Consider the following 9,294-nt stretch of genomic DNA (forward strand, 5'->3'; position numbering starts at 1 on the left):
TAATAGTAGTGGGCTTGACAACCAAACTAATGTCTCATCATAGTCCAACCCATACTCTTGGGTATATCCTTTAGCTACTAAACGAGCCTTATGACATTCAATTTTACCACAAAATTTTCACTTGATGCAAAAAAGCCACTTGCAATTGATAATACAACAATCTTGTGGTGGAGGGGTAAGCATTCAAGTTTGGTTGGTTAACAGTGGAATCAACAACAACATGCCCAATAGGAAGCCCAACGGCAGCAGTATCACAAGAAAAACCATCTCTATCATCACCCGAATGAAGAGAAGTCTCAGATGGTTAACCTCAGATGGTTGGGATCTTCAATCAACAGTCTCAAATGACTTGAGAGAAATTTTCAAGGAGTTGGATCAGAGGGGCATGAAATTGAATTCAAGTGTGCTCTTTGCTAGCCTAGGGGTATTTTATTAATTTTTATTTTTTGGCTGCATTTCAAGAGCAGTAATTATAGGCTTGCAATATCATTGTTTTCATCCCTACCGATCTTAGTAGGAATCCAATCCAAAAATATGACATGCTAAGGTTGAGAGGTAGTGAAACGTGGGAAAATCTATCAGAAGTAGGAGACATTATATATATATAACACAGAACATCATATCACAAACAGAAAAGTACACGAAGGCAGACCCTACACTAACCGGAATCCGACGAAAAAAAAAAAGCTTTCAAGTTTCAAAGAGTTCCAATTTATTGTCTTTGCTCCCTTTCAACCCTTTATCGATCACCCAAGCAAAGGCAAAAGAAAAAGAGAACTGCAAAAGGAAAAAGCAAAAGATAATTCCTATCTGGGCTACATTATTACATAGAAATTGAATATTGATGTGCGACACGAACTGCCAGTGGAATCGTGACCAAATGCTTTTTATCAGTCCAGGTAAGGCTTCCAAATGAGTAATCCGTAAGCAGTAGCTTTTGAGTAGAATTAAAGGTGACTCTGAAGTTAAGCACTTTGGTGGATGCCGTGAAGGTTAGTGTTCTGGGTTTAACTTTAACTCCAATACCAGGAGGAGCTTTCACAATAGCTTTGTAGACTGAATTAACAGGTCCCACGTTCGTCACAAACCTGGTGACGGTGACAGGATCTTCAAGGTAAGGAACTGAGATGGAGGGAAGATTGAGGTTCAAGCTTGAAATTTTCCTTTTACTACTTGAACAAGAGTCATTACTTCCAGTCAAATTGAACATCTGTTTATCTGTGGCGCCATGGGAGCAGAGGTACTGAATGTAGTTGCTGGGCCTAATGTCAAAAATAAGCCCTGGATCTGCTACTTTCGTGGGATTGATACTCCCCCCACCCATGTCGAATGGTGTCGCCGCCTTGATATTGCCTCCTTGTGCCAAAATTGGTCGTGCATCTGTTCCAAGGTGTCGAGCTGCAAGTGTTCATATATACATGAGGAGGGTTGATCGACCAGTTGCTTAAGATACATAATTCAACAGATTAGAAATCTATACAATTATTTTACCAGTAGTCGTTATTGCTGATTTTATGGCTGCAGGAGACCAATCTCTGTGCAAAGTTTTGAGAAGGGCAGCCACTCCAGCCACATGAGGGCAAGCCATTGAAGTTCCATAGAGGATTGCATAAGGGTAACCTGTCACACGCGGAGGATATGCACCTAAGATGTTCACTCCAGGTGCAGCTATATCAGGCTGCCATGATCCACCACCACAAATAATATAATCAGTGTTCATAAGGTGATTAATGAATCTCATTAATTAGATTAATAACCAAAAAAACAAAAATCCTATTACCTTCAACACATCTGGTGAGAGAGTACTTGGTCCTCTAGATGAGAATGAGGCCACAAATGGAGCTACATTTTTCCCAAGTACAGTCAATGCTGGAGTGTGCCTCACAGTTGGTGTGCTGGGTAGCAAATAAAAAGTGTAAATTTAATGTCAAAACAGCTCGAATATGGAGATGAACTAAGTCATTGTAGGGTTAAGTTTCAAGTCCGGATCAGGCTCTCCGTCAGGGAGAACTCTGTGCTCCCTTGCTGCTATTGAATATTGACCACAAATTATAGGGGGTCTACAGAGTTTGGGTGATGGATTTATTTTATTTTATTATTTTTTACTTGTAAGACCTACATGATTTGTGGTTGTAACACCATCAAGGGAGCACTGCCTACCATGATTTGTGATTATAACACCATCAGAATGCTCCCGTGATGGGGAGATGATTCATATTCTCCAGTTATGCCCCTAATGGCTTGGATCTATCTGTCTGAACCCAATTTAGGTCTGGGGTTCAAAAATTCTAGGCCTGTGCAGTCAAGATGGTTCAAAGTTGAACACTTGACCTGCCCAAGCCTACCATTCTGTAGGATATTTTTAAGTATGAAACTATGGCTTGATTTTTTCATTTTGTGGTTAGTGTTGGGCGCATGGTTATGGTAAAGGTTAAGCTAACCCGAACCCATTACAGGTGATGGGATGAATGGTGCCAGTATGTTTTTCTTTTTCTTTTTTTTATATTCCTTTTTAAATTTTTAATTTAATAAAAAATACGTATGTATTCACTTACCGTGTGCTTTGGATGTAGTAATATGTGTTCGTCCCAGTTTCAAAATCCACTTTCAAACAAGGAATGGCACATGGATCGAGGGCATCATTGTGAACCCGCGTATATATAACACCAATGCCTCCTGCTGCCCTAACAGCTTCAGCAATTTCAATTGAAGACCGTCGTGAGGATGGTTGCAGAAAACAAAGGACATACTTCCCTTTAACTACTGTGGCATCAAGAGTTCCTTTAGTGCAAGCATCATCTCTCCTGCAAATCAATGAGCAGCCCAAGACCAAGCAAGCAAGATTTCAAAAATTAATAGCCTAAATCGAAGACTTATATATAGTCTAGGGATGAAGCTGGGATTCAACATTGGGAGGGGATAATCAAAGTCTAGATCCCCTCCCCATCGGAGGAGCATTGATACTTTTCATACATATTGTATGGTCCCATGTGGGACCTATTAAAGGTCCCATATCTGAATTATATTATTGTGTTTAGACATAGGCCCACATATATTAAAAATATAGGTAATCATCAATAATGACATTTTTACACTTACAAAAATATAAGTAAATTATTTACTAGATAAAAAAGGTAAATTAAAGTATAAGGATCCTTATGCAAACCAAACAAATCATGGAAGTTAGTTACTTTACAAATTATAAATATTCAATTCAGGATATAAAAGTCAAATAAAAAGAATGACAAAAATTGGGAAGAGAAATTATCAAATTAAAAGGGAATATGAAAAATAAGAAGATGATAGGAAGAAGCAAAGAAAAACCCCAACATTTGTTTTCCAAATTTTCTTTTTCTAAATCACATGTGAAGAAAGAATAGAAAATAAAGAATAAATATGGAAAGACAGAATAAATAGGAAGAGATTTTAGGGATTATGAATTAATTTTTAGTTGAATTTAATTTTTTCTTCTTAAAAAACAGATTTCATGGGTTAAGAATGAAATAATTATTGAGGATGATGTTTATATCCATTATTTTTATGTTTAAAATTTTTTTTCAATATTTAGGAGGCCAACAAATAATATTTACATGTAAAAAGAGAAGATTTTTTTTAAAAAAATAAAGAAAATGACTAACTATATAGATGAATAAATATCAACAACACTGAGGGGAGTTACGTATTTCATACGTTGAATCACCATCTGCTGTTACTCCCAGAAAAGCAGAAGAATCACCATGTACTGGGGATGGGGCGTTCCCAGGCTTCGGCTTCGGTTTCGGTTTGCCGTGACCGGTTGTAGCTTGCTGGCCTGTTAGATGTCCTTCAATAGACAAGGTATGGCCCTGCAACATATATGATTCTATGACTAGAAATATGACCATAGCAAAGTAAAGCTTAGTACCATGATTATACTTCATAAGAACTGTTAAGTCTTAATTTATAATAATAGATACCAAGGAACTCGGATGATTATTATTTCCAAGTGAAATAGTTGTTTGGAAATCCCTGTCAATAGTGGTAGCTGCAACAGTGATGAGCCATGGAGCTGTGTTCCCAACTGTATCAGAAGCAGGGCCATCGTTTCCTGCACTAGAAACAACAGGAATCCCTCTGGTTACTGCATGAAATGAACCAACTGCAACTCCATCTTTGAAGTAAGATCCTAGAGGCAGTTCTCCTATTCCCCCTATAGACACAGATAAAATGTCTACTCCATCATGTATTGCCATGTCAAAAGCCTTCATCATATCTGCATCTGTTGATATTCCATCATCAGTCCAAGCAACCTTATAGATTGCTAGGCGAGCAAGAGGTGCACCTCCTCTAGCTATTCCTCTAGCAAGCCCTCCGTAGCTTGCATTTGATACACTACGACCTGCAGCTATGGAAGCACAATGTGTGCCATGCCCACTTCCATCCCTTGGAGACAAGTACTCTTCAGTGGTGTTGATGGGTCCGTACATCGCTTCATACCCTTTTCTGAACCAACGAGCTCCAATGATTTTCCTGTTGCAGTTTGATTTGTTGAACAACTGCCCACTTTGGCAAGTCCCTTTCCAATGCCCTGGAATTGGACCCATTCCATCGTCCCGGAAGCTTTGTGACTCTGGCCAGATTCCTACACAGTGAAAGAAAACCTGTCACTACGCGATCTTGTTCTTGCTAGGCTAGCGCGTATGTCATGGTGGTGCCTAACTTTGGGGACGTGACATCATCTCCATTAAATCTCAGCCACACAATACCAAATTAAAGTGAGGGAGATTTGTTACCTGTGTCTATAACACCGATGATAGTCCCATCACCCTCATTAGCTTCAGACAAGAGGTTACTTCTAGAGGGAGATGGTCGACTGAGCCCTAGAAAATCCCAGCTTCGGGTAGTATGGACTTCAAGAATGCCATTAGGGAACACTAAGACAACACCAGGCATGTCTGCAATAAATTTTTGACAATTAGTCAGTTAGAAGATTATGGTGGATAATTAGTAGTTAGCTTCTTCCGGTTCATGAAAGTTACCTGCAATTGCCCTTGCCTGGGAATCAGTTAGAGAAGCTGCAAACCCAGAAAAGCCATGCTTGTAGCTGTAGAGAATTGAATCCTTGGCAGCTTCTTTGCTATATAATGTAATATGAAAGAATGAGAAAGGAAGGAGCTAGCTAGAGATAATTTTCACCATTTGTTTGTGATAAAGCTATAATTTTCATCATTTTTATACCTCCCAAGCAATGTGGCTAGCATGTCATGATGAGATGTCACAGTGGCTGCTGGGTTATCTTGCTGCTTTCCACCCATATACACAATGTACACCTGAAGTTGAAATTAGATAAGCAAACATTAGATGATCATTGTTGTTTTCCAAAAAATAATGCATCAAAGTCAGTACATACACTGGTGGTTGTAGTATCATCATTAGTAGCTGAAGCAGCAGCAAATGTGACAAAGTTCCAGCAGCAGTAGAAGTTGCTGAGCAAGAATAAGACAGCAATAATCTGTTGTGAAGAGCTACCAGCCATTAGAATTTGTTCAATGGATGATGGGGTGCAGTTTCATCTCATGCCATTCTATTGGTATCCTATTTATACAGATCCTACAAGAAAGTGAAAACCCGGGGTTAGAAGGCTTTTGCATAAAGCAGAGTCTTAGGGTTGGGTGTTTTGATAAGAGGATCCTGATTTGATACTTTGTTTGATTACACCACATGCCTCCCCTTTATAGAAATCCCACTTCGCGAATCAAATTCTCACAGACAGCTATGAGACTCTTTCTGGTTTCAAAGTGGAGAGTCCCCAAAGTGGAATCCTCCAGCTGCCCATGGTTCCAGACAAAAGCCTGCCTCGTTGAACTAAATGCTTTTGAAGACCCATATCTTATCCTTTGGTTCTGGGGAAGAAACTCTGAATTTCATACTGTGGTTTAAGGACATCTTGGTCCCAAGCTCACTCCCAAGTGGTTTGATAAATCCCATGTCTTGGGTTTGAATTCCCTCTACTCTTCTGTTTCTTGCATTGGACAGTTGTGTGCTCTTTAGCTTGGGCATGAGTGCTACCGGCTTCTGTGGACTATACTAGGCCTCTGGTGGAGCTCCGCTGACGGGGCCAGTGCTTGCGCTGGTAGTACACAGGGCTAATGCTTGCATAGGTCGCACTCGATAAAAAATCCGAACATTGCGTAGCGGGGGGCGCTAGGTCGCCGCTATTGCATCTCCTCTTTTTATTTATCAAAAAAAAAAAAAAAAAAAATTACTTCCATGTCTGCCATAAATTTTTCAAAGAACATCAGACATCTCAAGCAATTATTTGTACGGAAGACAAATCACTTGAAAATATTATAATGTAATGTATTTCATAAGGGGAAACCAACAAGGAAAAACAAGGAAAAAACCAGATTTTTGGAAGTCATGAATGGTCCAAATTCTTCTAAAAAAAAAAGAATGGTCCAAATTCAAACATAGTCCGTGTTCATATCCAGTGCTTATGAGGAGTTTTATTTAAAAACAAATATGATTATATTTGAATATATTCAAACATCAATGTGAAAATATCACTTCTATCAAAAAAAAATTTGTGAAATATCACCATGTGACCTGAATCCCATCTATTTACATTCTCAACTTTGTAAATAGGAGATTTGGGATTTGAGAATCAGTAGTTAATTCTTCTGTTTTAAACTTTAGAATAGGCTGGAAAGCTTTTTCTTCTATTTTTTATTTGCCAATCTCGATTTTCAAGGCTTTACCCTGACTAATCCGGTGTTCGATCCGGGTCGCACACCTGGTTGTAGTGGGTGAGTCTCCCAGCAGGAATTTTTTGCATCCACAAGGTTTCCATCCACAAGCTTTCGATACCGGAACCTTGCTTAAGCGGATCAAGTTGCTTACCACTTGAACCACCCCCGTTGGAAAGCTTCTTTTAGTGAGTTACCAAATAAAATTTTTCTAACATATAACTAATAAAAGTAAAATAAATGTCTTTTTTTAATATTTTAATGATTTTTAAGATTTGATCATGATTTTTTCGACTTTGTTTATGAGATCATTTATTCTCTTACAGTGACATATGATGTCATTTGTCATTGTTATAATTTAACTCGTGTTTCACATTATTCAACCCAATGCTTTTAGTTCTAGAGTGACACTTTAATGATTGAGCAAGCACGAAGAATAATAACACCAAAAATGAAAGTCAATATAATAACTTAATAAAATTAAAAGACTTGCTTTTTATGTAATAATCTAAGAAAAAAGGGAAGAAGACATAGAAAAACACAATTGACAGGTCCATCGGCACTTTTGATGCTTATTTTAGATCGAGTTTAAAAATTTATCACGATGTGACGATGCATGAGTTGTTATGTATATGATTCAGGCATTATTGGTAACAAATTACAATTATAAAACATATTTTTTGCAATTGTTATCTTTTTTGAAGAATAATATTCTTTGATCTTTATTTAAATTAAAAAGAGAACCAAGATTTTAAACTTCAAGAATGACATATCACAGCGGATCCCAGTGAATAAACAAGGAAGAAAGAAATTTTTTTGCTAGCAGGTCTATACATTTGGAAAAAAAAAATTATATTTCCTTAGAATAAGAAGCATGTGGAGTTTCTCATTATGGAGTAATATTTCTTTAGAATACAAAGCATGTTGAATCATAAAACAAAATTCCATTGAAACTTGCGAAATTACAACCGAAATTTTTCATTTTGGAAAATGCAAAACGAAACTCATGAGGACTGAAAAAAAGTCCTCAGTTTTGATCGAAACTTGTCAAAACTTCGAAACTTGTCAAAACTTGCGAAATTTCAACCGAAATTTCCCATTTTGGAAAATGCAAAACGAAACTCATGAGGACTGAAAAAAAAGTCCTCAGTTTTGATCGAAACTTGTCAAAACTTCGAAACTTGTCGAAACTTTGGTTCAACCAGGTTGGACCAGCTGGTTCATGAGGACAAAGAATTCCCAAATTTCGTGGGAAACTTAGGAAATTTCGTGGAAACCTGGGAAATTTCGTGGAAACTAGAAAATTTTATTGAAACTTGGGACTTTTTCCTGTAAATTTTGTAGCTTTTCCAAATTTTCAATTTTTTTGTTTATTTTCATGTTTTCCCAAATACCCCCTCCATCAGGACTTCCCTATCCAAAGTGCGTATTCCCTCATGTTGGTTATCTTAAGCATATTGATGACCAGACTCATAAAGTTACAGTTGTTGATTAACTTGACAACCATAGGCATAAAATGTCATGGGATGTTTATGTTCGTTAGTTGGAGGAGAGGATGTTATAGGCATAGTACTACTCAGCTCACAGGATGAATTCACTCTTGGCACTTCTTTTAACACTAAGTTGTATTTTCCTTTTATTGTCAACTATTTTGAAGTTATAAATTATATATTGAATGTTATGTGCTTATGTAGTTAAGTTTATAATGTACTTTTTGGACAACTCTACATTGATGTTATGTACATTGAATGACATATCTACATTGATTTTTTTAACAAAATACAACAAATGTATTATTTATACTCTAATTAGCTTAAATACAGGATTCCACCCCCAAAATACTCTCTAAAACCTGTCGAAACTTGTATAGAAAAGTCATCGATTTTCTCAAAATTTTCCAAGTTTCCACCTAAGTTTTCCATTTTCACTTGGTCGAAATTTGAGTTTCCCTCAATTTTTTACCATGGTTTTAGTAGATTTCTAATGTTTAGAATTTCAAACTCCATAAATACCTTTCTAAAACTCTTTTATTTAAACTTAACTAACCCACGTCCAACTTTCACTTTGAAAGAACTAGTAACAATTGCTTCAAAAGTGTCCTTAAATGTCTCAAAAATTACCTAAAACAAAACAGCTTTATCAAATAGATTTTGGCCAACTTTTTATTTTTCAAATATGAATCATCAAAAGAAGTTCAATTTTTTATTTTTTTGGGGGACGGGGGTGGGGAGGGAAGAGGGAATCTTTGTGATATCTCATTCGTAAAGTTTAAAAGAGACTAAGAAGATTTTTTCCCCCTTGGTTCTCTTTTTTTTTTTTTGCCAACCCCAGCTTTCAAGGTTTTACCTTGACTAATTCGGTGTTCAACCAGGGTCGCACACTTGGCTGTGGTGGGTGAGTCTTCGAGGAGAATTTTTTGCATCCACAATGTTTTGATACCGGAACTTTGCTTAAGGTGACCAAGCTGCTTACCACTTGGACCAACCCCGTTGGTAGTTCTCTTTTTATATATATATTTTATAATTTAAATAAAGAAATGAATATTATTTTTTATAAAGGTAATAGCACG

At 37.0% G+C, this 9,294-nt stretch overlaps 1 protein-coding gene across 1 annotated transcript; it reads right to left on the reverse strand.

Moving 5' to 3' along the window:
• Nucleotides 1-589: 589 nt before the first annotated feature.
• Nucleotides 590-5,571, reverse strand: LOC148999895 (subtilisin-like protease SBT3.5). Its single transcript, XM_089139907.1, has 10 exons — nucleotides 5,390-5,571; nucleotides 5,218-5,309; nucleotides 5,019-5,116; nucleotides 4,773-4,934; nucleotides 3,957-4,621; nucleotides 3,691-3,845; nucleotides 2,556-2,804; nucleotides 1,781-1,895; nucleotides 1,492-1,678; nucleotides 590-1,398 (listed from the first exon to the last, which is right to left on the reverse strand). The coding sequence occupies exons 1-10, from the start codon at nucleotides 5,513-5,515 to the stop codon at nucleotides 824-826; spliced, it is 2,424 nt and encodes an 807-aa protein (XP_088996033.1). The 5' UTR covers nucleotides 5,516-5,571; the 3' UTR covers nucleotides 590-823.
• Nucleotides 5,572-9,294: the final 3,723 nt, after the last annotated feature.

The sequence above is a fragment of the Hakea prostrata genome, chromosome 11, assembly GCF_041222555.1.
Source record: "Hakea prostrata isolate BN-2017 chromosome 11, UWA_Hpros_2, whole genome shotgun sequence".
Lineage (NCBI taxonomy): Eukaryota > Viridiplantae > Streptophyta > Magnoliopsida > Proteales > Proteaceae > Hakea > Hakea prostrata.

Coding starts and splice junctions, on each gene's coding strand:
- LOC148999895 (XM_089139907.1), bottom strand. CDS start 5,515: ATGGCTGGTAGCTCTTCACAACAGATTATTGCTGTCTTATTCTTGCTC. Junction 4,935..5,018: donor CCAGGCAAGGGCAATTGCAG/GTAACTTTCATG, acceptor AATTTATTGCAG/ACATGCCTGGTGTTGTCTTA. Junction 1,896..2,555: donor TACTACATCCAAAGCACACG/GTAAGTGAATAC, acceptor TTTGCTACCCAG/CACACCAACTGTGAGGCACA.